The sequence below is a fragment of the Ostrinia furnacalis genome, unplaced genomic scaffold (genome assembly GCF_004193835.3).
Source record: "Ostrinia furnacalis isolate ACB-3 unplaced genomic scaffold, ASM419383v2 OfSCF2040, whole genome shotgun sequence".
Classification (NCBI taxonomy): Eukaryota; Metazoa; Arthropoda; class Insecta; order Lepidoptera; family Crambidae; genus Ostrinia; species Ostrinia furnacalis.
The window spans coordinates 16,789-44,364 of NW_021132279.1; the positions used below are offsets into that span (position 1 = coordinate 16,789).

The 27,576-nt window shown below is 35.0% G+C and overlaps 5 protein-coding genes across 8 annotated transcripts; 4 read left to right on the top strand and 1 right to left on the bottom strand.

The window, feature by feature from the left end:
- The first annotated feature begins 712 nt into the window (after window positions 1-712).
- Zfrp8 (Zinc finger protein RP-8) lies at window positions 713-2,563 on the top strand. Of its 3 annotated transcripts, none has more exons than XM_028306672.1 (7): window positions 713-736; window positions 875-1,059; window positions 1,143-1,322; window positions 1,427-1,579; window positions 1,751-1,843; window positions 1,975-2,271; window positions 2,353-2,563. In XM_028306672.1, exons 2-7 carry the CDS (start codon window positions 877-879, stop codon window positions 2,503-2,505), a joined length of 1,059 nt encoding a protein of 352 aa, XP_028162473.1. In that variant the 5' UTR covers window positions 713-736; window positions 875-876; the 3' UTR covers window positions 2,506-2,563. The 3 variants fall into 3 exon arrangements, with proteins under 3 accessions (XP_028162473.1, XP_028162472.1, XP_028162474.1); XM_028306673.1 differs by lacking the exon at window positions 713-736 and adding an exon at window positions 786-831 and having other exon boundaries at window positions 914-1,059; XM_028306671.1 differs by lacking the exon at window positions 713-736 and having other exon boundaries at window positions 747-1,059.
- LOC114354341 (transmembrane protein 242) lies at window positions 2,493-3,556 on the bottom strand. The gene is made up of 4 exons (XM_028306674.1): window positions 3,428-3,556; window positions 3,228-3,329; window positions 2,973-3,109; window positions 2,493-2,704 (listed from the first exon to the last, which is right to left on the bottom strand). The coding sequence occupies exons 1-4, from the start codon at window positions 3,459-3,461 to the stop codon at window positions 2,561-2,563; spliced, it is 417 nt and encodes a 138-aa protein (XP_028162475.1). The 5' UTR covers window positions 3,462-3,556; the 3' UTR covers window positions 2,493-2,560.
- A 1,304-nt stretch (window positions 3,557-4,860) lies between these two features.
- Window positions 4,861-5,871, top strand: LOC114354333 (tRNA-dihydrouridine(20a/20b) synthase [NAD(P)+]-like). The gene is made up of 4 exons (XM_028306659.1): window positions 4,861-4,891; window positions 4,924-5,069; window positions 5,236-5,509; window positions 5,857-5,871. Exons 2-4 carry the CDS (start codon window positions 4,948-4,950, stop codon window positions 5,869-5,871), a joined length of 411 nt encoding a protein of 136 aa, XP_028162460.1. The 5' UTR covers window positions 4,861-4,891; window positions 4,924-4,947.
- Window positions 5,872-6,836: 965 nt separating this feature from the next.
- On the top strand, window positions 6,837-8,328 carry LOC114354342 (tRNA-dihydrouridine(20a/20b) synthase [NAD(P)+]-like). Of its 2 annotated transcripts, XM_028306676.1 has the most exons (3): window positions 6,837-6,872; window positions 6,905-7,056; window positions 7,246-8,328. In XM_028306676.1, exons 2-3 carry the CDS (start codon window positions 6,935-6,937, stop codon window positions 8,300-8,302), a joined length of 1,179 nt encoding a protein of 392 aa, XP_028162477.1. In that variant the 5' UTR covers window positions 6,837-6,872; window positions 6,905-6,934; the 3' UTR covers window positions 8,303-8,328. The 2 variants fall into 2 exon arrangements, with proteins under 2 accessions (XP_028162477.1, XP_028162478.1); XM_028306677.1 differs by lacking the exon at window positions 6,837-6,872 and having other exon boundaries at window positions 6,924-7,060.
- A 5,115-nt stretch (window positions 8,329-13,443) lies between these two features.
- Window positions 13,444-27,513, top strand: LOC114354344 (zinc finger protein 583-like). Its single transcript, XM_028306679.1, has 8 exons — window positions 13,444-13,732; window positions 16,434-16,544; window positions 17,130-18,335; window positions 20,907-21,038; window positions 24,063-24,283; window positions 24,732-24,817; window positions 26,760-26,927; window positions 27,235-27,513. The coding sequence occupies exons 2-8, from the start codon at window positions 16,434-16,436 to the stop codon at window positions 27,429-27,431; spliced, it is 2,121 nt and encodes a 706-aa protein (XP_028162480.1). The 5' UTR covers window positions 13,444-13,732; the 3' UTR covers window positions 27,432-27,513.
- Window positions 27,514-27,576: the final 63 nt, after the last annotated feature.

The window sequence follows — 27,576 nt, forward strand, 5'->3', positions numbered from 1 at the left end:
GCCATGAGTCACTGGTCGATGTGTCTTGCTTCACAGCAAGAAGGTGTCTCACCACACACGGAGAGTACCTCGAAGGAGACACTGAGGACTATTTTTTCTAGCCGCCTCGGTCATCAGATCTCACACCATGCGACTTTTTCTTGTGGGGATATCTCAAGTCAAAAGTTTACAGCAAAACTATCCTTAAATAATTCAGGTTCTGTAAGAAAATATCCGCCGTGAAGTTGCAGGAAAATTATTACCGCGATTTGCTCTCGCATAGTTGCGAATGTAAGGGTCCGGCTGTGAGAGTGCNTTAAGTGCACTTTATCAAGACACACTGTTTAAACGTAAATCAGTCTTTGTCGTCCTGAGAAAAATAAATAAAAGGTTACCCTACTTAGAAAGAGAGAGCCTGCCCACAGAGAGCGAGATAGTGATACATAGGTTGTGCTTCAAGTAGGTATTCTAAGTCTGGCCTCCATTTTTATCTTTAGCTTCATGGTTTTTACCCACTACCCATCCCTAGCTGCCGCCGCCGCCTCGTTCCTCGTTTCCCACTAGGGAAGCAAGGTGGAGCCACAAAATAGCAGCAGTGAACTACCGATTCGAAAATCAAATAATACTAAATCGATTGATTACCGTACTAATCGATTAACACTATGCCCCGTCCCTACTAGGAGCTGTAAAAAAAGTTTAAAACATCTGTCAAAATTGTGACAGCTTATCTAACACAATCTAACATGCGCATTTTGAGGTTATAAATCTTATTTTTGGTTTAACTTTGATTGAATCATGTTGTTCACAGTATTTTTCTCTTAATGTGGGTTAGAGATTTAAATAATAGTTCAAGTACTTATTATCTACAACTATATATGTGTTTGTTGTACAATAGATATGGCAGAAAATAATAAAGTAGATATTGGATTTTTAGAGGAAAAAAACAGCTGGCAATTACATCCAAAATTCTTTCCTAGTAAAGTAGGAGGCAAACCGGCTTGGTTAGATCTGCAAAATTTACCCAATCCTTCTCAGTTAACTTGTAAAAAATGTAGTGATCCTCTTATTTTTCTGTGCCAGGTAAAATTTTATTGTTTTAACTTTTGTACCTATGACCAAGCTCAGTGAAGCTAAGCTAATTAATGTAATTAATATATTTACAGATTTATGCACCATATGAAGAACGGTATGACACTTTTCATCGCACAATATTTATTTTCATATGCAGAAATGGATCTTGTTGTAGGACGAATAGTTCTGAAAACTTTGTAGTACTTCGTTGTCAACTTGAGAGGAAAAATGATTTTTATGCATTTGAACCATATGATGAGAACATAGAAGAGGTAAGTAAAAAGCAACTGAAAATCATTAAGGAAATGTAAAAGTTCACTGTAAATTAATTGTAAATAGATGTGACTTATTAAAAAAGATACTACTGTACTTGCAGGAATTTCCCATGGATAAATATCCTAAACTATGTGATGTATGTGGTGCAAAGGGTCCTTCACACTGTTCTAAGTGTAAGAAAAGCTACTACTGTAGCAGGAAGCATCAAGTGTTAGATTGGCAAAAAGGTCATAAAGGAACATGTCAACAGCAGGTAATTAAAATCATCACCATTTCAGCCAAAGGCATTTAGAATGTAAGTGTATGATCTCCCATTCATTCATTATTATCATCTAGAGGTCGTCCGACTTCAAGTAGTGAAGTGTAGGTACTATGTATTTACATTGTGTAATTTTGTTTACAACACCAATCCTATTATTTACAGGAAACAATAAAGTTACCTTATTTCACCGTAACAGAAGCCGGCAAGTCAGTATTGTTTAAAGAATGGGACTTGGCTGTGGATGAAGAAGATGAGGTAATAGGTTTTGAAAAAAAAAATGTTCTTAAAAATATTAAATGTAGTGATATAAAATATTAGTAGATATTAAAATGGTAGTAGAACTAAGTAATGGTGCATTCTAATATTGCAAATTATTAATTCTATAGGCAGAAGTTTCTGATGTTGATGTAGACAAAGAAATGGATAAATTGAGGAAAATGATGGAAGAAAAACGGGCTGGAACTCTTAGTAACATAAGTGAAGATGAACTAGAACAATACTCTGGTAAAGTGCCAGAAGATAAAGTCTTTAACAAGTTTAACAAAAGGATAGCGAGACACCCAGAGCAAGTACTAAGATATGACAGAGGCGGAACTCCATTGTGGATAACAGGAAACACAGAGAATGTTATACAAATACCCAACTGCCAGTTTTGTGATGGAGAGCGACAATTTGAATTTCAAGTAAAGTACCATTCTTTTTTCATGGATGATTGTGATGGATTTTATTGAATAAAGTGACAATGTATTCCTATTTTGTTTCAGATAATGCCACAACTCCTCAATTTTATAAATGTAGGAATTGATTTTAACAGCATTGACTGGGGAATATTAGCAATATATACCTGCAAAGCTAGCTGCAATGCAGGCCCTGCTTATAAGGAAGAATACCTGATAAAACAAGATTTAAGTAACTAAAATTGTTTATTTTACTATTAATATTTATACACATCAACAATAAACTATCTTTTCATTATGTGCCTTTCTTCTTTCCATAGTCTTCTGATATATAAGTTAGCAAATCATTTAATCCGCTAAATTCTGTCCTTGATTGAGGTGGATTGTTCTTTGGTAATGCAGGTAATAAGTTTCCCATTTTTATTCTGAAGTCTTTGAGCTAGAAACAAGTTGAATAATTAAAATAAACAATTATAAATACATACTACAAACATTATAATGTAATTATGAACAGCTCTGTAATAAAATTGATCGGGTAGCAAATTGAGGCCATGACAGTACAGCCTAATTATTAACTTCTCACTATGAAGAGGTAAGGATCAGTTTTGAAATAGAATACAGTTACAGAGTTTAGCCACCCGCACCTAGGCTCTCATAGCAATTTGAGAGTTATGATGTTATTGAAGAGAAAAATCATACAAACATACATTTTTAGCACCAGATAACTTGTATATTCCATAGCACATACACGAGGTTCCTGCAATAGCATATAAAGTGCCCCAACCAAGGGCTCTTAGTGCAAGTATAGCACCAGCATCTGCTAAATCCGCACCACCATGTAAGCCTGTTAGGTAAAAACGATAATACTTTGTAATCTAGGGCTTGTTTACATTAATAAAACTAAATAGTATACGATATTTTTTTCATTTTAGTACATAGGCAATAATTCATTTCTTGTTTACCTTTACTGAAAAATTTTGGATCAGTTTTCTTAGCAGCTGAAAGGGTAGTGCTGAATCCAACTACTGCAGATATACCAGCAATTGATGCTAAGAATGCCCCAGCTATAACAATTATTTTAATTAGTTATTAAAGTAAATAAAATAAGTATGAATGAACATTCGTGCGAAATTAACAGAGTAAAATTGTTTGTAATAGGTACCCTTTATCCGCTGTAGTCTTTCTTCGTTTTCCATGGCTACTAATAAATTATTGCTCTTATTCAATTCATATTTCGCGAACTGGAGGTGAGGAATTACCAATTTTTTTCTCCTCACAAGTCGCAAACTGGCATTACTTTTCTCTATGCTGGCACCCACCAGTGATTTGACATGACTGACAGCCAGCTGATTGTCACCATTGACGTATGGACCGGGCATACCTTTAAAATAAACGTGCTCGATACAACACTATCGATTTAACGCGCACCTCACTTGAATGCAACTTTTGCCCCTTGCATTAACCCACACACCTCCCTACGTTCGCCCCATGCATCCCAACGCGGTAAAATTTGTAATAGGGAAAATAATATTATAATTAATGAATAATTTATTTTTCCTAAAAACAGCAAAAGTGGTGAGCAATTAACTCGATCAGCTTAGTAAATTCATACAACCATGCAAAAACCCAGTCAAGCACGTTTATTTTTAGGCATGCCCGATCCATAGTAATGGTCTATCCACAGATACGTCCACTCCATATTACTTTGCTCTATGCGTCCACTGACTATTCCTACCCATGAAGCTACAGATAAAAATGGAGGCCACACTCCGAATACCTACTTGAAGCACAAACTAAGTATCACTATCTCGCTCTCTGTGGGCAGACTCGCTCTTTCTAAATAAACAAAAAATATAAAATTGCTCAAATTCAATGAAACCAATGTAAAATCTTTATTTCTTGACATAGGTATCATTAAAAATGATAAGTGTAATTACTGGTAAAACGTTTTAGGAAGAAATTACTGTAAAAAATGTGAAAAATGTTTACAATGATCCAATGTCGGAAATCACGAAATAAACACTTACGCGTGGAATCTTATGTCACTTCCAGGACACCACGTACTACCGCAACCACGCACTACAAAATTTTGCACCAATTCTTGTGATAAAACAATGATTATTTCCTGTAAACAATCTCAAACGAAATTAACTGCTTAATAAACAAAATAGTAAACAACCGCCATGATGGGCCGGATTGGGCCGATGTTGCCACATGGTACCGATTACCCAGGAATTGGGATTGTAATTCCCTGATTCGCCAACACATTAAGCCTAAATGGCCGACAATTTTGTGATTTTTTATTTAACTAGGTAATCTTAGTTTCAAATATTAATTATTTATTTGTGTAACTTCTGATTTGGTTAGAGAATTGGCTATTTCGAAGAATTTACAAGGAGATTTAACTCAGAAGATAGCAATACTACAGTTCACACTAAAAAGAGAGGTAGGGCCGCAGAGAGCGAGATAGATATAAGTAGGTATTTGACTCAAGTTTTTGTTCCAACTCTGCCCTCCATTTTTATCTTTAGCTTCATGTTCCTACCACAATGGATACGTCAGTGATAATTCTTGTCAATGTCTTGTGTCAATTAGTCATAAAATGTCAGATTTATGATGTTGTTGTTGTAGAGGAGACTAATATGTAATCTGTGTTGTAGAGCTCCTCATGTAGTAAAAAACATGAAACTAAAGAAAAATATTGTAGAATTATTCGATGAAGCTAAGACGAATAATTCTTACGTTAAAATATGTGCACCAATGGTCAGATACAGTAAAGTTCAATTCAGAACACTTGTAAAAAAGTGGGTAATGTATTCTAACCTAAAAGTGTTGTAGTTTATCACCGTAAATTCAATGCACTTCTTACTATTTTATTGCTGAACTAGATCTTATTTTGAATCTATAATGGAAAGAAAACCTGATATAAATTTAAGTATAATGAATTGTAAATACATTATTTTGTTTCAGCTATGGCACTGAACTTACCTTCACGCCTATGATATTAGCCGACTCGTTCTGCCAAAATTCAAAAGCTCGGACTAATGAGTTTTCCACAACAACGAGTGACTCTCCATTGATAGTTCAGTTTGCAGCAAACAACGCTCTTGATTTTGCTGATGCATCCAAGTTGATCTATCCTTATGCTGATGGAGTGGATTTAAACTGTGGTTGTCCACAAAAATGGGCCATGAAAGATGGTTATGGATGCGCTTTATTGTCTAAACCTTTAACCCTTAAATTGGCACTCATTGAACCCTTGCTTCAAAAATGGTCAAATTTGGGATTTAGGTATTGTTTTGATAGATTAAGAAAAAAATATTCACTTTTTGAAAAAATTTCAATTAGTATAGAAGTTATGACATGTCACTCAAAACGGACATTGCCAATTATTTAGCATTACAACCATGTCACTTAGGACGGACATTGCCAGTTTAGAAAAACAAACGTAAAACAACTTTTCTTAATAACAATACAGGAATCCCTGATAATCATCCTCTGGCTAATCCAGCGCCTTTTGCAATTCATCTGGACTATTTACTGTTGATTTTACATAAATTTATCAAAAAATACCCTGACATACAAAAACAGAAAGTGACTGCCTGATTTATCAACATAAATCCGAAACCGGTGGGTATAAAGACACAAAGTTTGGCATGTGGTTCCTTATTAGGGTCTAGGGGTGTTATCAGAAAGAATTTTTCCAAAATTACCCCCTAAGGGGGTGAAATGGGGGTCCAAAGTTTGTAGGGCGAAACAAAATTAGTTGCACTATTTAATTCGAAAATTCACAGAATACATTCCTATCGATAAATGAATAAACACGTGTTTCAGGTTATTTCAGAATTCAACCCCTAAAAGGGGGAAATTGGGTAAAAATGTCTAAAAATCAACATGAGTATTTATTACTGACACATGGCATTGTCCGTTTTAAGTGACATAACATTTGTAACCTTGAAATGAATGGAAAAAAATCGATATTTTTTTACAGTTTTGGCAATAACCGTCAGTTTTATTCTTTAATATTCTAAAATCAATCAATAAAGCACAAGAACAAGTGTAATACCTACAGTATTGCCACATTTATCAAGAGTGAAAACTTGACATTGCTATTGCATTTATTCAACTGTCTTTATTTTTAAAATTCGCGGCTTTTTATTGAACTGCAGCCTCGTGTTTCACATAAAATATCATGCTTTTTATAAAATATCCCTCGAAAGTCGATAAATTGCTTTAATTTAGATTCTGTAAGCAATTATTTGACATGTCCTTTAAAACGGACAAAAACAATTTAAGGGGGTAATCTTAGTTTCAAATATTAATTATTTATTTGTGTAACTTCTGATTTGGTTAGAGAATTGGCTATTTCGAAGAATTTACAAGGAGATTTAACTCAGAAGATAGCAATACTACAGTTCACACTAAAAAGAGAGGTAGGGCCGCAGAGAGCGAGATAGATATAAGTAGGTATTTGACTCAAGTTTTTGTTCCAACTCTGCCCTCCATTTTTATCTTTAGCTTCATGTTCCTACCACAATGGATACGTCAGTGATAATTCTTGTCAATGTCTTGTGTCAATTAGTCATAAAATGTCAGATTTATGATGTTGTTGTTGTAGAGGAGACTAATATGTAATCTGTGTTGTAGAGCTCCTCATGTAGTAAAAAACATGAAACTAAAGAAAAATATTGTAGAATTATTCGATGAAGCTAAGACGAATAATTCTTACGTTAAAATATGTGCACCAATGGTCAGATACAGTAAAGTTCAATTCAGAACACTTGTAAAAAAGTGGGTAATGTATTCTAACCTAAAAGTGTTGTAGTTTATCACCGTAAATTCAATGCACTTCTTACTATTTTATTGCTGAACTAGATCTTATTTTGAATCTATAATGGAAATCTATGATGAAATATAATGGAAAGAAAACCTGATATAAATTTAAGTATAATGAATTGTAAATACATTATTTTGTTTCAGCTATGGCACTGAACTTACCTTCACGCCTATGATATTAGCCGACTCGTTCTGCCAAAATTCAAAAGCTCGGACTAATGAGTTTTCCACAACAACGAGTGACTCTCCATTGATAGTTCAGTTTGCAGCAAACAACGCTCTTGATTTTGCTGATGCATCCAAGTTGATCTATCCTTATGCTGATGGAGTGGATTTAAACTGTGGTTGTCCACAAAAATGGGCCATGAAAGATGGTTATGGATGCGCTTTATTGTCTAAACCAAACCTAATTTTTAATTTAGTCAGAGAAGTCAAAAATAGCTTATCTCCTAATTTTAGCATATCAGTTAAAATAAGAGTGTTGGATGATTTAAAAAAAACTATAAATTTATGCCAACAACTAGAAAAATGTGGAGTCACCTTTTTGACTGTACATGGACGTACTCCGCAGCAAAAAACTGGTGATAGTATTAATGTTGCTGCTTTGGAAGAAGTGTGTAAATCTGTGCAGGTGCCTGTGGTTGCAAATGGTGGTATTAAGACCTTGCAAGATGCAGACACCTTATACAATGCCACTAAATGTAATGGTGTTATGGCTGCAAGTGGTATATTAACGAATCCAGCTCTATTTAGTGGAGCGAACAGGACTCCACTTAGCTGTGTAAAGTTGTGGCAGACTTTCAAAAATAAGGATAAACAAAAAATCACATTCCAGTGTTACCACCATCATTTAGTATTTATGCTTGAGAAGGTATTGACTAAACAGCAAAAACTAGTATTTAATCATCTATCTACTTTTGAAGATGTAGATGAGTACATCAATAAATATCTCTATGAACCTGAGAGTGATTTCAATTATGCATATGATTTAGATGATTTCTTAGTATGTGATTTTCCTGATGAAATAACATTAAAACATTCACATAAGTGTAGAGGATGTAGCAAAAGTGTATGCTATTGTACCTGTAGTAAATATGACTATGATGCCACAGATGGCAGTTTTTTTACCTCATACATTGAAACAAAAGATTCTTCAGATTATATGGATTCTAACATTTTTAATGAGTATGATTCTGGGTAATATTTAATGTTTAGTTTGGTTTAGGATAATACATTATTTTTATATAATTTTACTGTTATATTTTAAGAATAAAATTGTTGTTCTTTTTAAATATTGTATCATTTCTGAACCTATTGTGAAGTAATACCTTAATACCTGTAGAATTTCTTTGGTGATATTCTGATCTTCACTTATAAAGGCCTTATAAATACGCTCAAAATTGCACAACGTGCTATGGAGAGGGCTTTGCTAGGTGTTTCTTTACGAGATTGAATCGAGAAATGAGGAGATCCGTAAAAGAACTAAGGGCGCTGACATAGCCCAACGGATTAGCGAGCTGAAAGTGGCAATGGGCAGGGCATTTACAGTACGCAGAACTGACGGCCGGTAGCATGGGCCGCCACCAACCGGCCATTGTGGAAATTATTGGGGGAGGCCTATGTTCAGCAGTGGACGTCCTATGGTTGAAATGATGATGATGATGAGGGGAACCATAGGGTCACACACTGGCCGATATTATTTTGTGCCGAGATCGAACACGAGTCCACGGACGAAAAGCGATTTCGCGTCCGAATGAAACAGAAGAAACCAATAGCATCGAATAAATTCCACCTACTTATTATACCTACTACGCCAACAACGCTCATACACGAGTAAAACGTTGACAGATTAACACTAGGTAAGTAACTCTAGGTTTGTTACCACAATACGATAGGACCCGCCTGGCTAGCTACCACCATCTTACCTAAGTCTGTCGCCATAACAAACCGCCTCTGTGGTCTAGTGGTAAGACCACCGGCTTCAGACGCAGAGGTCCCGGGTTCGATTCAGTTCGGCAGTTAGAGGTAAGATAGCCAGTTCCTCTGTGGTTGAGGATTCCGGGTGAAGCTAGCTTCCACCTTCGGCCTGATCATCACTTACCATCAGTTGAGATACAGGCGAAGAGCTTCCTCGTTGTGGATAAAATAAAAATAAGGGAAGAGATGTTCAAAGTGCGCGGCTGCCCTAACAACAACCAACATGTTGAGTTGATAGATTCAAAACTGAAAACCTCAGTAGTCCATTGCATTGCTTAGAAAGTCGAACTCCCTTGATTTCCAAAATTTCAAGGGACCAATGATTGGACCTACGTACCTAAATATTGCGTAGGTAAGTTGTACATACAGGGTGGCCCAGAAAGATATTCACTTTTGAAAATTCAAGGAAAAAAATCTGTGTAATTTTGTAGAACTTTATTCATTACAATTCAAAGAAAATGAAATGAAATTTGTTTTTAAATTTACCTTTATTAAATTACATCATCCAGGAGATTTCCTTGACGCTTACAACATTCGATCAACATGCATCAAAATCTTGAAATGCGTTCGTTAGAATTACCTCAAAACTTATTTTCCATTTTTTGACGAATGTTCAGCTTCAGTTGCTGCATGGTTGTTGGATTATAAAAGTATACTCTATTCTTAGAGTAACACCACAAAAAAGAGTTTTCTGGGGTGAGATCAGGACTTTCTGGTGGCCAGTAGATGTCACACCTGCCTGAAATTATTTTTTTGTGGGAACATGTCTCTGACCATCTAAATGCTCTCATTTGAAGTGTGACATGTAGCCCCATCTTGATGAAACCAAGTGCTCCTATCATAGCCTTGTGAATCATGCCACTTTGAAATCAAGAAGCTTTTCAGCATGCTAGTATAGCGCTCTCAAAAATTAATCATCTTTTCGATGCAACAAACCAATTAAGAAGGGGTGAAATCTCATTGCCACTAAGAAGTCCTAATCTCATTCCAGCAGACTTCTTTTTGTGGGGTTACGTTATGAGCAGTGTATACTGTAATAATCCAAAAACTCTTCAGCATTCATCCATCCTGAATCCATTTCGAGGTAACTTTAACGAAAGTTTTCCAAAATTTTTATGCATGTTGACCGAATGTTGTAAATGTCAAGGGAATCACATGTACGATCAAATCTTAAAAAGGAAGTAAATTTAAAAATAAATTGCATGAAATTTCCTTTAAATTGCAATAATTAAAGTTCTACAAAAATGTACAGTTTTCGTTTCCTTAAATTTACAAAAGTGAATTTTCTTCTGGGCCACCCTGTATAAATATTTTTTCAGGACATTGCAGGCTTTTTAGAAAATAGAAACAAAAGTCGTCAGTCACTAAATAGGTAAGCCATGCTGCCGATGTAGGTAGTTATAGCAAATTCATTCAACTATGAAAAGGATTGTTACCTTTTTTATGTACCTACCTTCAACGAGTTTCACCAGTACTCATAATATAGCGGCTTTCTACTAATATAGATCTTATCTGTTAATTACAAAGCGACAAAGTTTCTTCCAAGAATACATGTGTCAACGAATTTTAACTCTAATTGCCGCGTACAAATTATAAGTTCACGTTATTAAGATCGTAAGCATTTAGAATGTCTATTATGATCCGACACATTAAACTACATAAACGTACTAATGTAGTCATTTATGTGAGGAGGATGGGGAAAGCTGAAAATAGTAGGTAGGTATCTCTAGAAAAGTATCGATATTCTACAAAATATTGTAATATTAATAAATAAACGATACGCTCTGTTAAATATACCAAGCAATTAGTTATGTATGTTTTCAAATCAATTTTGGAAACACACACATAGCTACACCGTTTGCTCTCACAAACTCACTCTTGCACCCTGGAATTTTGAACACTAATTTATATCGTGTAACAAGACCTGAAATAAATTACTTTTTCTTTTTTATATTTAAATTGATTTAATTAATTAATTATTATATTATTTTATTTAATTTAATAAAAATAGGCTGAAAAATAATATACACCACTAAATTTTTATCACCGAAAAAATTTTATCAGGTTATGTAGAAACGTGTGAAATATTTAATATAAAGCAAAAGAAAAAGAAATGTTTTTCATAAAGTTAATTTTTTTATTAAATTTTCTTTAGTCCGTATTTTACGCGTCACAGCTTTGTCACTCCGCTGCTCGCTAGAGTAGTTTATACGAGCTCGCACGATGCATCGATCTGTCTGTCTCGCTCACGCCTCGACCACGCTTCCAGTGTTATTATTACATACTTAGCTATCTTAGACCATTTTGAATTTTAATAAGTGTTACAATTTATCGTACGTAAATAGTGCTAGCGACGGGTGTGTCCATAAATTACCAATTTTAGGAGGAAATTTTGTGTCACTTTATTTAACTTCTTTTTTTGCACAAATGGGATCAGTATCAATAACACATTACCCATAATTTTTTTTTCGGTGATAAAAATTTAGTGGTGTATATCTAAAGTCATAATTATATTTATATTGTCAACTAGCTGACCCGGCGAACTTCGTACCGCCTTAGCGTAGAGATTTTCTTAATATTTTTTTCCGTAAGAACCATCCTTGGACTTCCACAAACATTAAAAAAAAAGAATTATCGAAATCGGTTCAGCCGTTCACACGTGATGCCGTGACAACGCGAAACGGGTTTCATTTTTATATATATAGATTAATGTTAAATTAATATGGAGAGCGGGAATTTTCTACCACAAGTATTTATTTACTTAAAAGAATTCCTCGATCGCAATATAGAAATGTAAAACTAAAAACACCTGGAAGAATAAAGAAATTTGAATTTTTGAAATTTTATAATAAGTAGGTAAGATTTATTTAGGTACAATATCAATATGAGTTTGCCAGGAAGTCAGGTAGTAAGTACGAGTAAGTAACCTACCTATGTTATTTTAATGAACTTTATAAATAAAATAAAATAACGATAATTAAGTAGTAGTTAGGTACTAAGTACTTACCACATTTTCATGTTCCATTTCCTTTTTCACCCAGTTCACCCTTTTTGTAGATAATGGGAACATACGTGTATGCAGTAACCACATTAAATACTTAATTACCCAAGAGTCTTGGGCCAAGCCAAGACTTTAAGAAATGTCAAATTATTAAAATTAATTTAAGTAGGTACCTACTATGAACATACTTTTATAAGTAAGTAGCTTTTGCCCGCGGCTCCGTTCGCGTTTTCGTTCTTTCACAGAAATTGTTCTCGTCGAATCGACCCGATAAACCATATAAATAACTACCCATGTTGACTTTCAGACGTTGTCACCCCATTTCCCCATTTTAGGGATGAATTTTGAAAAAACCTGAAACACGCGTTTACTGGGCTTACCTACTTATTCCTGTGATGTTTGGAATACAACGTGCTCCTTTTGATTGATCTAGGGCAGCGTTTTTCAACCTTTTTCATGACGCGACCCACCTAGCATAAAAAAACATTTTTGCGACCCCCCGACCGTTCGCTTTTTTTCATGCCTTTTTACGAAGATGTTGTAGGCACCAAATTCTTCAATCTATACAACATTTAAGCATTTGCATAATTAGATTTCGGATAAATCTAGCTTTAAACCTTTACTGTTTTTTTTACTGAGGTAGTTTTTACGACCTCTCGCGACCCCCCTATAGAGGCGTCGCGACCCCCCAGGGGGTCGCGACCCACAGGTTGAAAAACACTGATCTAGGGTAGGTATTATTAAGTATTATGACCACAACAAGCGGTATTTCGGTATTGTTTGCCTCCTGTGCCATAAAAAAACTAGGTATCGAAGGGCATTCATTTTTTTTTTCAATTCTTCTTTTTTTAAGTGTAAGTATCTAAAGTAGTTAGTATACCTACTAGTTGCTTAAGTCAATTCTTTACACTCTGAAAAAAAAAAACATTTTGGTCGGTCACAAAAATCTTTACCACGCGCGTGTTCTCTTTCCAAAAAACCAGGGGGTTAACTTTTTAACTCCCCTGGCTATTAAATTATGTCTAAGTACCTACGAGTATACCTTTCATCTAAATCGGTTCAGTGGTTTAAAATGTGACAGAGTATCCACATTTTGAAATAATCACTTGTAGTAGGAAGGAAAGGAAAATTGGAGAAGTATTATGGCTCTTAATTGAAATAGTAGAAATGATGGTCGATATCATATTATACTTAGGCTTACATAAAATGCTGCCATCGTTTCATTCTGTTTAATACTTGATTGTGTTTTAAATTAACCAAGATTTAATGTTTAATATCCATAATGATGTAGCCAGTTACCATTATACATCAAATTAATTATGCTATAATCTGTAAGAATACGCATGCTCTGGTAAATAACAGTGGTTCTTGAGATGAAAATTGTCAAATGTAACACAATTAGAGGTTTATAGGCAACAAGTGCCTACCATTAGCCGTGTCATTAATTCGGCAGTATAAGCAGTATGGACAGACAGGCACATGGCCTACGCACAGAAGTTGCGGCTCTCGCGGCCTACGGTCAGTAGGTAGGACTCGCGCGCTCAGCTATACGGCCTCCGTGGTGCGCTACGCGATGTCCCGCGCTTTTTAGTCTGTGCTGCTACGGCGGGAAAATATTGCGAAGTGGAAACTTGCTGATTTTCATCGCTTGCGGTAAGTTATTCATGATTTGTGTTTAATTGTGTAATTATTTTAAATGTATGTAGTTAGAATGATATTAACATTTTTTTTATAATGCACTTCAGGGTGTTAATATTGTTTGAATGAACATTAAAGGTAAAAAACTTAAAACATTATAGAAGATACTTATCTAGTTCTGTATTTTACATTTATTAATTTTTCAGTTTCACACGCCTTGTAATTAGATTTCTACAAGGCATTCTTTTTTACCTGAGTTAATTCTACTTATTTGAAGGATTTTTTTATTGATTGAGATTAGATGATATTAATTTTTGTTCATTTATTTTATTGCACATTTTTTATACTTAGACGTTTATGCACATTATAAGTCAGCGGTATTTCAGATTTAAAAATGATTATCTTTGAATGGCACCTATAAAGATTTTAGCCGCAGTTTAGTAGGTCTTAAAGAAATTATTATCACTACATATTTCAAAACAAAGTCGCCTGTCTGTCCCTATGTATGCTTAGATCTTTAAAACTACGCCACGGATTTTGATGCGGTTTTTTCTCAAATGGTAGAGTGACTTTAAGGTTTTTAAGCATAATACATACCTGTGCGAAGCAAGGGTGGGTCGTTGTTGTAAAATGTGTTTAAGTTACTTACTGACGTTAATAAGTAAAGAATAGCAAGGAAGAAACAATATTATTATTCGAAATTTCAAATTACACACTAAAAATAACAAATATTACTTCCAATTTTGTACGTAAGGTACATTAAATAATGTCTATAATTACTAAATTAAATACATTTTGGTTTTGTTTAACAGTTCTAAGCATTAATTTAAGAAACAAAGAAAACCTATTAGTTATAGGTACCTACCTACCTAGGTAAGGTTTCGTAGTCTAGGTAGACTATTAAATACCAAATAAATCTTATGGAACAAAACAAATCGATTTCGTCAATTCAAAACATTTTACACCTCATACATGTATAATACGAATTCATCATGATAAACTTTTATTAAATACTTATTATGAAAAAGAAAGTCTAACTAAGCTGCAAGTGTTTGTATCGGGTGTAGCGGCTGAGGGTAATAGAGCTTAAATGAATTAACTTCGGTAATTGATTCAAAACGCTTAGATTTAGAATATAGTGTAAATAATTGGTAATGTAAGACAGTATTATTGTTAACAAACATTCAACTTTCTATTGTTATGCACATTTTCTATAACAACTTTGAGCGTGGCTAATTTAGGCTGTTTTAAGTTAAATTGCATATCATATCTTTGGTGAAAATAAAAGTTCATTTATGAATGGTACAACTAACGTACGTTAATAGGCTTAGACTAAGTAGGGTATTAAATTGAAGTGGAAGTGATAGGCTTTAATGGTGTAGGTATTTATCCATGTTCTTGTATAGGTAATTACTTACAAATGCAAAAGAACTCCACCTGTCCATCATTTTGTTTGTTTTCATACCATATTAGCTTTTGGAATCCTTTTGGTATAGAGATAGAACTTGAAAGAAGAACATTAACTACTACCTTTCGTTCTGCAACAGATAAAAATCACTGTGAAAAAAAAAACCGGCCAAGTGCGTGTCGTGTCACGCGCAGTGTAGGGTAGTAGGGTTCCGTAGTTCTCCTTCGTTACCACAATATATTTCAGAAACAAGCAATTACTTCATCTAAAGTCACTTTTAATATTTTCTTCTAAGGATATTTTATTAGGTATGAAATTTTATGATACATGAGTAAAATGACTATTACTCTCAAACTAACTGATCTATCTTAACCGCTATAGTTTTCCTTGAAAGTTCATAAAAAGCACTACTATCATGAATTTTTTCAGATTTTTGAAGCCAACAGTTTAGTTTTTAGAGGGGGGGGGGGATTAACTTCAGCAATCAGTAAGTAGTTATTATTATGAAGGACCTAAGCGTAGTATTGTAACAGATTAGCTAAATACAACCACTATACAACTATGGAGTGGGAAGGAGTGATATTGCTGATTATTGCGAAATATTTTGTCGAAGGGGTGAGAGAAGTAGGTGTTGATTACAAAGTAGTCTTCTTCAATGGGCTTTCAAAACGAAGATGCTTATGAAACACCTCTAAGTAAGTAAGTAATTTACAACACCTCAAAACTTGTCATGCATGCATGTAGTAAGGTTCTCAAGAGTGGTACGTCACAGTGAGATGAGTCTCCCAATTTTGACCATATTTGATCAGATCTATTTGTTCTAAACTTTCACGCATAGTGCTACTTTAAAAACGTTGACCTGGTCGCGTATGTGTTTAGTTAATTTTGCCTTACTGGCGTGAGACGGGTACAGGACGGGTACTGCGCATCTGTTTGCACGCGGTCGAAAAATTATTAAAAGTGTGCCACAGCATGGCGTGTTTACACACGTCCGAGTTAGCTCTGCACCTACCAAGTTTAGGTGCTCCAACAAATTACATAGAAAATGTTACGAGGGAACCATGAAATTATTTCTATAATTTTGCCTGATAACGGCATTTATCCACTTGTTATTTTGCACGCCTACTTTCGTTTCATGTCTAAGTAGCATCAAATTGACCATTTATAGTAGTTGAATCAGCTGAATTGTTTTATTGAATCTTCTCATGTTAAAGAATCTAGCTGTTTAACACACATTACTGGTGTGATGAGTAATGATAATCCTATCTAATCTAAAATGTAATATAAGCATTTATAATTTTGTGGCAGATGTGCGAATGGTTGTCGAGCGTGGAGTGGTGCGATGTGCGGCTGTCCTGTGGCGGTCGAACCTTCAACGCACATAAAGCCGTGTTGGCCAGCGTCAGCCACTTCCTTCGGGTAATTATTGCAATAAAACACAATTTAATAAGCCTTAGCAATACAAAAGGATGCCAACAAGGTGTTTTNGATGTTTTAACAGCAATAGTGCCTAATCATCGTTTTCTGTCCGCAATAAAATTAATTAATTGTTAACTATAGGTGGGAACTTTTAATTGGCCTTACTTTAATTATAAACATTACTTAATGTAACACTTAGCTGTAAGGTTTCCAAAAAATTGTAAAATAAAATAAATAAAATAAATTACAATATTTGCCACCACCAATCTACCTCTTGTCTATGACTTGGCTTTATTACTTACTAGCTGACCCGGCGAACTTTGTTCCGCCTTAATGGCAATAAATAAGCAGACTTTTTTTTTATTTCGAACGGGATAAAAAGTATCCTATGTCCTTCTCCTGGCTCTAAACTACCTCCCTGACAATTTTCAGCTAAATCGGTTCAGCCGTTCTTGAGTTATAAGCGAAGTAACTAACACGACTTTCTTTTATATATATAGATGATATTGACCGTAATAGATTAGGTAATAGATGCCATTGGTGTTTGTTTACTAAATTAAGTAAGTACTTACTTGTTGTTTTCAGAGAGTTCTACTGTCTTGCCCACAAGAAGAAACGCCGACGTTCATAGTCTTGCCTGAATTCGATCTCGACGCACTGTCTTCAGTACTGTATTATGTTTATAACGGGGAAGTCATCGTCAAAAAACAAAATCTTCTTAAGTTCCTTGATGTCATTAAAGCACTAGAAATTTTTATTGATCAACAATACTTACAAAAGATTCGCGATAGCGTTGGAGACCTAGAACTGGGTCTTTGTACGTATCGTAAAAGTAAATGGTCAAAAAGAGTGTTTAACCTAACTGTTGGAAATAGTAATGAGCTCGAATATGTTAATATAAGGAAAGGAGAGCAGCTACAGGACATATGGTTACGATATTCGCAAACGGATTCAGATCTCGGCGATAAGCGAGAACGGCTTAGTTGGAGTGATGTTCAGCCTTCTTTAGACAACCCACCAGAGTCATATCGAGACCGACAAAGGAACTCTTTCCTACGTGATTTATATATCGAGACATATCCTCAGAACGGTAATGTTAACGGTCTGACGGGCGGCGTGCTAGCAATACCAAATGAACGCTATCGTGCACCGACATCTGTTCTCCTGACGAATGCAAATGGCAAGCTTCCCAGCAGAACTGACGACACGCTCTCAGAGATATCTAGGAAAACAACTGAACACACATCCTATGTATCCAACGCCACTCGCACTCCACAACTTTGCATACAAGATTGCGCTCGACTGTACAGCGATGCCTGTTCAAAAATGCACCATAATTTGGGTTTATTTCAAAGTACAGACTTGATAAATAATAAGAGACTTATAGATAATAGCTACAATTTGAGTGCACATTTAAAGAATCCTTGGTTAAGTTGTTATCCTTCTCAATTAAGTGCACAAAAAGTGCAAACAGGAATTCCGAATAATCTGTCTATGCCTAAAATGATCATGCCTTCCTTAGATCTCAGTCAAAATAGATCGCTTCTGGATTCTAAATTAACTGCACATGCACAGCCATTGACACCAGAAATACTGTATAGTAGAAGTCCGAGTAAATTATCATGTAAATATCCCATAGCTAAAGACAGTACCGTCGGAAGTAAGTCATTAAAGGAACCAATTTTTAATCAAGTGCTAGATAGTCCGTGGTGTCCACGATTACCATACGATTACAAACCATTCCGAAGAAAACTCAACAATGAAACGGAATCCGAGATACTAAAAAAGAAGGTATGTAAAGTCGCTAAGATAAATAATTAAATAAGATAAGATAATCTTAGAAATAACACCCGCTACGTCAGCGTGACGTCATATCGTTCGATTCGTGTTAGAGTGGGAAGGCACGAGAAACCGGCCGCCGGCGGACCGCGACACTTTGCTCGAGCGCTTGGCTGTGACGGACGTTCTCTCGGTTCAGGGACTGTGATATTTGTGACCTAGATCATTATTTCTGCCATAGGCATATTTCTTTATTACGTTAATTTGATTTGTGGAATTATTGGTTTCGGTTATGTAATAAATCGATATCTGCTGGTGCCGTACATTACTTTTAAAAAAGCACTCTCACCTCTGATCCTTAAGATCAGAAGTGGGATTGACCACGCGTTCTAACCGTTTTTGCCATCTCTTTTTGCCTTAGTTTGTGATTATCAGTGCAGTGTTAAAAGTTAAGATAACCAGGCGTTCGTCTATATTAAAAAAAGAACGTGATTATTCTCGTAGACAGTGTCGTGATAAAAGTTAGTTAAACGTCGGGTTTGTTCGAATATCGAATGCCGCCGTTAAATGAACGTGTGCATCGATTGAGTATTGAGTATCGAGGTAGGTCACCTAGGCGATGTGTACGCACTCCGCGTCGTAGTCCTATTGGGAATCGTGAATATTCACGTAGCCCTCATAGTGATTTTTGTAGGCGCTGTGACAGTTCGTACGGCCGCCGCCATAGCTCGCGCGACGATGTGTTTGGGAAAATTTCGTCGCGAATTGACTCGTTTGAGGGTGGATTGCAACTGTAAGTGACACCGTCCAATATTATTTTTCTGGAGCTTGTTTGTGATGGAATTGTTACGTGTCTCATTTGCGGCAGTATGGGCCATAAAAAGGGTGGCGCTGCCCAAAGGAAACTAAATACGGAGAGTGCGGTCCTACAGCAATATACGGTCTTAAACCACGTGACTCGCTTAGAGAAGTTTTTAAAGAAATCAATATATTGACTGTGGCTTCGCAATACATATTTGATAACATTATGTATGTCCGTAAACATATACATTTATTTACTAAGAAAAGTGACGTCCACTCATTTAACACGAGACATAAGAATAAACTTGCTGTTCCATCATTTAGGTTGCATAAGATAGGTAATTCATTCTTGGGGAAATGTATTACCATATTTAACAAAATACCACACAACCTTGTCGAATTGCCAATAAACAAATTTAAGATACATATAAAAAATACCCTTATGTCCAAAGGGTACTACAAGGTTCGAGACTATATTGATGACAAGGATGCGTGGTCAGTTCAGTCTGCACATATTTGATGTACTTAAATTTGACTATTCTTACCGTTAGATAATTCCTGGCAATAAGTGGTGACTGAGTTTGTTCCGGCGTTTCTTCTCAGCACTTGCCATATGTTTGTCTCGAAGCGCTGGTAGGGCCCAAAAGATAAGGAGACATGTAAAGTGCCCCATAAGGGCTACCTTTTTCTTTTTTTTTATTATTTTCTATTGACGTTCATAAGTGCCACTTGTGGTCTAAACTGAATAAATATTTTTTGATTTTGATTTTTTTGATTTTGATACCGTTTGAATGGGGATAGACTAGAGAAGTTTTCATAAAATCCGAAGATCGCTATCTCTTTTAATTTTTTTATTATAGCCATGTAAACTTAATTGTTTAGTCCATTTTTAACTTTTCGGAAAACTTCAAAGCTGAATTAAAAAAAAAACTAGATGATATTTGCCAGTAAATTTAGATTTGATGCAACCCTACATCAATGCACGTCAAAACAAAATATTTACTTTGAGGCTACGCCTAGTAGTTTTTTTTAAATCGAAATTAAATGATGCGATTTGGTTATTTTGGTGAAATTACTAAAAAAATTCATATAAAAGTAGCCGCCTGGCATGGAACGTGTTATGGGGACTGAAAATATAGGAAATGACCCATTCTATCCGCCAAATAATTTTGGCACACGATGCGCCAAACACCCTGTATAATAAATAAGATAAGATAAATAATGATTTTAATTAGTTTACATCACTCGATTTAGTTACCTAAGGGGTAAAAATCGGTAAAATATGCTAATTATGCTCGTTTTCACCATAAATCTCTAATTTTTAAGCGACTCCTATAGTAGCGGTCACTTAAAAATTAGGGATTGATGGTGATTTCTTTTCCCCACTGGGCTTCCAAACTAACTGTAAACTTTTATAAAGCTTGCTATACCTACATGCAGTCCATTTGGAATGTTGTAAATAAATACACCGGTGAATGCATCTGATTAGTTTACGCTTTTGTCCATTATCACTTTTTATTTGATTTTCACTGAGATGTTAATAGAAGTTGTCGCTGTAGTATGGCCCACACTATAGCCATAATACAACTTTTAATTTCTGTCGTTATTCGATTCATCATTTTCGGCAAGTTTGAGCGGTTGATGGACTTTTCAATGGGGCCAAAAGGTGGACATCTTGTTAATTAATCATCACCTGTTAATATTTATGATTTGATTGTTAAAACGTTATTGTGTATTGTAAATGAGAATCTTCTGTGTAACGTTTTGAATATTGGTTTTTAGGAGAATGAGGTGGCCATTGTAAACGATAGTAACAATAATATTGAAGAATCTTTAATACCAAGTACATGTAACAAGTTGGAAAATGTTACTGCCGTTACCAGAGAAGAGTTCAAATGTAACTTGTGTAGCCAGGTAAGTGTTTCATAAATTGTATTAGAACTCATGTATAAGATATCATAAATAATTTAAGTTTCACGTAGGTACCTATCGAAAAGCATATTTGTTTGTAAGAAATATTGTGCCTTGTATTTCAATTAATAAAATAAACAAACTGTCAAATCCAAGTAGGTAATAATGCAAAGGAAAGGATAGAGATACACACACAAGGTTAGGTAGGTACTTACTTATATAAGTTATAGAGCTATTTTCGTTAATGACGGAAGAAAATTTGGTGTAGCTGAAAAGCAGCGTTGAAGCTTTTCTTGCAATAAAAGCTGAGCCACTTTTAATTGCGTTTTATGTCTAGTATTCCGTAATATTAATATCTTGTTTGTTTTGCTCCAAACGCAATAACAAAATTTTGCATTTAACTCTAATTCTAGTAGTGATACTAATAAATGTCAGTCTCACCTTTCACTTCCGATTGCGGTATGGGTTGTTAACTTCTGTAAACTATCGGCTGTCTATAATGCTAGGAGAGCCCTAGTAGCAGTTGTTATGATAAATGTTGCTCTACGCATAAAATACATGAATAATTTAACTGATTACATTATTTGAAAGCACTTTTAAAGTAGTTAACCTAAAATAATCTCATTCGTCGTGTCTGATAATCGAAAGTTTAGACCAGTCTAGTATATATGTTACAGGAAATGTATGAACTCTAGGAATTGTATACTATTCCTAGGAAATGTATACAATTCCGAAGCTATTTAGGAAATGTATAAAATATTGCTTCAGAGTTTTTTTAATACGCACATATCCTAGGACATGTATACTTTTCCTAGGCATTTTATAGAATTCCAATATTGTATNAAACAGTGTAAACGCGTTACATGAAAGGATTGTTTTAGTGAAACTGTGATACAAAACGTTTATGTGTTGCGAAAACTAAAGCGAAAAACCTACGCTTCGCCGTGCTAGACTGTGCCTTCATCAGAACGGAGGACACTTTGAACACTTGCTTCGCAGTACGTAAACTTTGTAAGTAGGAACTTATGAATAAATAATTAATCGTGAATAAGGTGATTTCATTTCATACTTAATTTATTAATTTGTAAAAATAGGGTACAATGTTGTAAATTAATTGAAACCCTAATAATTATTACGTATTTTTGACGGTCCTAAGCCCGTAAAGTAGAAAGGAAAATCTGAAATCAACTGAGGAGTATTTTAAAATTGTTATTATGACTGGATAAAAAGGCTGGTACCCAAAGCCATAAAATTAAGAACTAGGCCACGCCCACTAGGTTTATTCCACTTGCACCTGTAGAACGTGCGAGACAAAATTGATTTATTCCAATTTGTACTGAAAAACCAAATTTACTAAAATCTTAGTGTACTTTCTTTATGGGAGTCTCTTGTTTATCTTAAATAATAGGTACTGTTACCTACTTTTATCTCTGTGAATATGGCAAGAATGCAAAGTAATATATATATATGTTACGGTTAATGTGATAAATTGAAAATTATTAATAATAACCGGTTATTATGAATAATTCCCGACAGTCGCGGTGAAAGTGATAAATTAATCACATTTAACAGTGATTATTTAATAATTCAACCTTAGTAGGTACTAACAAATTTCATAAAAGAGAACAACATCTTGTGTACGTGTTCGTGTACAGCCAAACTTTTGAACGTTTTGATATCATATTTTAATATAATTTGGCAAAATGAGTTTGGAATGTTTCTTGCATAATATTACTTTTCCATGATGCCTTTAACATAATGTTTTGATTTAAAGTGAAAAATAGGTTAAGGTGCGGCGGGGGTGGCCCTTGGGCCACCCCTAAGCCGCCTATTTAGTTTTATATACACATAAATGACCTCATATTAATCACATTTACCAAATCATGCGGTAATTATTCATAATAACCGGCGATTATTCATAATTTTCACATTTATCACTTTGACCGTAACATATATATATATATGCATAACAAGGCAGGTATTTGACCACAATCGCACCTGATGTTAAGTGGGATGCGGTCTAGGATGGTACATATTTGCCCTGTAAGTGCCTATTCACTCTCGCCTGACTCTACATATTATTTTTTTTAATTCTCTTAAAACTCAGCTCAAGCATTATTTTAGTTTTAATGTATGAGCTGTGAAATATTCATTTCATAAAAATATCTCTGCCCTCCTCGATAAAGGTTCAATTATTTTGGTACGGTTTAACTTTTTAGGTCACAGCACAAAGAAAAGGACGGATGAAAGGTCTTATCGGAAAACACTCTATAAGTAAAATTTGATATGAATGATTATGGAATAGACAGGGTTTTTCTTGGAATTTAATCATATTGTTAAAGATTAGGAAATAAACGTAGCGTATTTGCATAATACTTAAGGCATCGACACTTTGTATGATCATGTATATTATTACTGCAAGTACATAATATATTTAATTCAAAAGCTTCGCAAGCTTTCGCCATTTGTCGTGAAATTGCGGGAAACAGCATTCACATTCATGCGGCCGCCGTTTGCATTCGTCTATTGAATGCTTGGTAACTGTTATTTTTGCTGCATATCATTCAGCGGAGATAAGAATATTGTCTTCAAAGGTGATGCCTTTCATGCAGTTGTTTACTCGACGTGCCGTTTATTAGCACCACAACCTACCTTGAGAAGTTAAATTGCTGGACGTTTATGAACCTCGGTAGAGACATCAACTCTTGATTTCTAATTTTGTGTCTCGTTTCATTGATCTTTAATGTGTTAAAGAGAAGTAAAACTAATGAAAATTAGCATTATGAAAATACTATATCTATAGGGATGAAAAACTTAATACAAGGTAAACAAATGAAAAAGTAAGTGAGCTGATGAAGGCTTTTACAAATGCAATTTCAAACAGATACTTAGATTTTTATAACGTTTTTAAACTCTATTAATTATGATACTAAAAGTTTTTAATGGCAAAGAACTTAAATTTTATGAAATTTATAAAAATAATACTAATATTAATAACAAATATTTTTATTTTCCTATAAACAACAGGTATTCACAACTTCCGAATCGTTGGAAGTCCACACGAAGCGTCACACGGTGGTTGCGCGGTACTCGTGCGCAGAGTGCGGCAAAACGTTCTCTCAGCTGCGCAACTTCAAATACCACATGTCTGTCCACCGCGGTACCAGGGAGTTCGCAGCAACCTGTACTGTGTGTGGGAAGTACTTCAATGATAGAGGCTATCTGAGCAGCCACATGAAGATACATAGGTACGTCAATCTTTGTAAACTATCAGTTGGCAGCGCTACAGTTGATTGAATTTCAGAGGTACCTACTTTACGTGGTTCACTCTTGACATGTCACGGTACCCACTCTTGGGTGAAACTTGCAGCATTTTTTTTTCTGAGCTGCGGTGGACTCTTGGGCACCAACAGATCGGGACCTGTGCACTTTAAACTTTGTCATGTTTTCAACTGTAAACTTGCGGTTTAAGATTTTTACGAGATAAGGAAACGAATAAGGATATGTGAGGAATTTCCAATGCACGAAACCAACTCGTAATTTCAGATTTATTAGAGTTAACTATATCTTTCAAATTATGTCGTTGGACTTACATTACATTTACCCGTGCAAAAAAGATCTGCTTGCCATAACCATTACACAGGTTACTTAGCGAAATCAATGTACTTGCCACTAATTTAACAAAACTGTTTTCAGAAATCGCAAGGAATACAAGTGCTCGCAGTGCCCGAAGTCGTTCAACCAGCGCGTCGCATACAATATGCACGTCAGGATCCACACAGGTAGATACCATCTCATCTGCCGTGAGCTCGGTAATGAAGCTATCTCCTTTACGACGTGGACCCACTCGACTGTATCTATAGGTAGCACATACAGGGTGAATTTGAAATCAGTGTCCAAATTAGGAGCGACTCAGCATCAGTAACTTAATTGATTACGTAAAGAAAACATTTTTTTTATATTTAATTATTTTTATCTAATGCGCAAGGATTCAAAATTGTCTCACGTGGATAACTTACTTCGTTCAAACACACAAGTAGTTAACTGCAGAGCTCATAGAAATAATAGTGCGCGAAAATATACCATAACCTTTAAAACTTAAGTTGAGGGCATGCGAAAAATACAACGATTATTAAAAGTAATTAAGATAAAGTAGGATTGCTAAATTGTTCTATCTAGCTTATTAAAAAAAATTGATATTAATTATAAAAACACCCTGTATAGGTAAACACTGAGGCAGCTTATGAACTTGTCATGGAAGCGACAACAAAAGTGCAGTCTGACAGTGAAGTGTTGTCGTCTGTACATAAGTTGGTTTCCTTAGATCCTTGTCATTCTGGCTTACGCAGACTGTATATTACACTAATGCCCGTTTTCACCATCAATCCCTAATTTTTAAGTGACTCCTATATAAACAAAATTCATGTTATATGTTACCATAGGGGTCACTTAAAAATTAGGGATTGATGGTGAAAACGGGCATAAGGTAAATAAATGAGTATAAAAATGATAGAAACCCGTTTTCGAAGGCAACTAGGTTGGAAAAATCTAAACTAAAGATTAGAACCATTCTGTCCCTGAAAGTTACCCGAATTCATTATTACCCCCTATGAATATGGAGGGACAAATTACGAGTAGGCATATTGAGTCACAATTGCTACATTTTTAAAACCATAATTATGTTTATGAGAATTTTATGAAGTGTTTATTGTGATGACAGTTTAATACTAGGTGTGAGTGTGGCACACCCACACTCTACTTTTAAGTTTTCCATTGAACGTTTTTCTATGCATATTTTTTCAAGTTCCATGAATGAAATTCGTATGTTTTTAGTTATGATGGAAATTCGTGAAGAACCTACATAATTGGTAACATCTCTTTTCACCTTTTATAATAAGTATTCTGAGTAAAGATTTATAGTTCCATATAGCTGTTATAAAAAGTTATATGGCAAGGGAATTGGTAGAGATGCGATGAAATCATTCGATGCTATTTCGGTCGATACCGATAAAACTTCTCATTATGAAGTTTTTTAGATAAACCAATTTCAGATTTTTCTTTTATAAATCTCCGATGTCAGAGACGGGACTCATTCCAACTCCAAGCTACTGCTCTGAAGTCTGAACAATGATTTACAAAGTCATTTGTTTACCCAGACTTAGTATTCAGTGATTTTCACGCGCTAAGCCTCCGTCACTCTAACAATATTATTTTCTTTCTTACGGCTAATATCATGCGGTTCGGCTACATTGATACATTCTTTAAATTTTCGTATTCGAAAGAAAGGAACCAATATTTAGCACATCACTATGTATTTTGATAAGTTAAATTATGGGTAACAATATATTTAAAGTATTTAGGTCATTGATTAAATAAGTAATATGGGCATGCGAATCAATATTTGTCTGTTGCCGGTTTTTCGATATCTTGCTTGGTTTATTGGACTGTAAAACGACATACTTACCTTTACCACACTGATTGATACTTTAACTCTATAAAACTTATAAACCTTAATTAACTGATACCACAGTTGTTTATTGCTATTGATTAAGATTTACCTAATATACATATACACCGGATGGTATGGTTTATCAAGATAATAATATTTCCCATTCATCCGTATCTTTTTCAAAAACTGTTTTTGAGTTTTTTCAGCTAATGCCGTTTATAACATTTTATAACAAAAAGATCTAAATGATAAAATGTAATAATCTTGGTTTTCAGGTGTAAAACCCCACGTTTGCGAAGAGTGTGGAAAGGCGTTCTCCCGCAAAATGCTTTTGAAGCAGCACCAGAGGACCCATTCCGGAGAGAGGCCGTACGCTTGCCCGCACTGCGATAAGCGCTTCGCTGACAGATCAAATATGACCTTGCATCTTCGGCTGCACACTGGTGAGTATTAAACATTTGTCTTGTTATTTTGTCAAAATGATCAATATTGCTTACAATTCTTCGATATAAGTTAGGGCTGATTTCTTTACGACTAATCTACAGCAGTCATAAGTTATTTTTGTAAGCCTCAATATTTGTAACTATGTCTAAAAGTCCTTATTATTTATTTTTAGCTCATTAATATCTTATGCTGATTTTTACATGTGTAGATTCGTTAATAAGGAGAGCGATATTTTCTTTTAGTTTGTAATTTTACGTGTGTTGACCTAAACGGACCATAAAATAATAAACTTTTAAATTGTTTCAGGTATCAAACCATTCTCCTGCACGCTGTGTCCAAAATCATTCACGAAGAAGCATCACCTAAAATCGCACCTGAACTTCCACACGGGCGCCAAGCCTTACTCGTGCCCGCGCTGCCGCCTCGCCTTCACGCAGTCCTCAAACATGAGAACGCACCTCAAGAAGTGTAGCGCGCCTGAAGACAGTGCTGTGTCCACCTAACGACAAAGAGTCGGCCATTTTGAAAATATTGGCACATATTATTTATTTTTATTGATACTGTAAAAAAACAATAAAATTAAAATTAAATTAAAATGCTGGGGAATGAGGGGAAAAACAATGAGTATTTTTTTTTCGTTGATTGATA

Bases quoted from the DNA above. Each gene is read 5' to 3' on its own strand.
- Zfrp8 (XM_028306672.1), top strand. From the start codon at position 877: ATGGCAGAAAATAATAAAGTAGATATTGGATTTTTAGAGGAAAAAAAC. The intron at 1,323-1,426 runs GTAAGTAAAAAG...CTGTACTTGCAG, and splicing joins ATGATGAGAACATAGAAGAG to GAATTTCCCATGGATAAATA. The intron at 2,272-2,352 runs GTAAAGTACCAT...ATTTTGTTTCAG, and splicing joins AGCGACAATTTGAATTTCAA to ATAATGCCACAACTCCTCAA.
- LOC114354333 (XM_028306659.1), top strand. From the start codon at position 4,948: ATGAAACTAAAGAAAAATATTGTAGAATTATTCGATGAAGCTAAGACG. The intron at 5,070-5,235 runs GTGGGTAATGTA...ATTTTGTTTCAG, and splicing joins TTCAGAACACTTGTAAAAAA to CTATGGCACTGAACTTACCT.
- LOC114354341 (XM_028306674.1), bottom strand. From the start codon at position 3,461: ATGGAAAACGAAGAAAGACTACAGCGGATAAAGG. The intron at 3,330-3,427 runs GTACCTATTACA...TAATTGTTATAG, and splicing joins AAGACTACAGCGGATAAAGG to CTGGGGCATTCTTAGCATCA. The intron at 3,110-3,227 runs GTAAACAAGAAA...TTTACCTAACAG, and splicing joins TCCAAAATTTTTCAGTAAAG to GCTTACATGGTGGTGCGGAT.
- LOC114354342 (XM_028306676.1), top strand. From the start codon at position 6,935: ATGAAACTAAAGAAAAATATTGTAGAATTATTCGATGAAGCTAAGACG. The intron at 7,057-7,245 runs GTGGGTAATGTA...ATTTTGTTTCAG, and splicing joins TTCAGAACACTTGTAAAAAA to CTATGGCACTGAACTTACCT.
- LOC114354344 (XM_028306679.1), top strand. From the start codon at position 16,434: ATGTGCGAATGGTTGTCGAGCGTGGAGTGGTGCGATGTGCGGCTGTCC. The intron at 16,545-17,129 runs GTAATTATTGCA...TGTTGTTTTCAG, and splicing joins GCGTCAGCCACTTCCTTCGG to AGAGTTCTACTGTCTTGCCC. The intron at 26,928-27,234 runs GTGAGTATTAAA...AAATTGTTTCAG, and splicing joins GCATCTTCGGCTGCACACTG to GTATCAAACCATTCTCCTGC.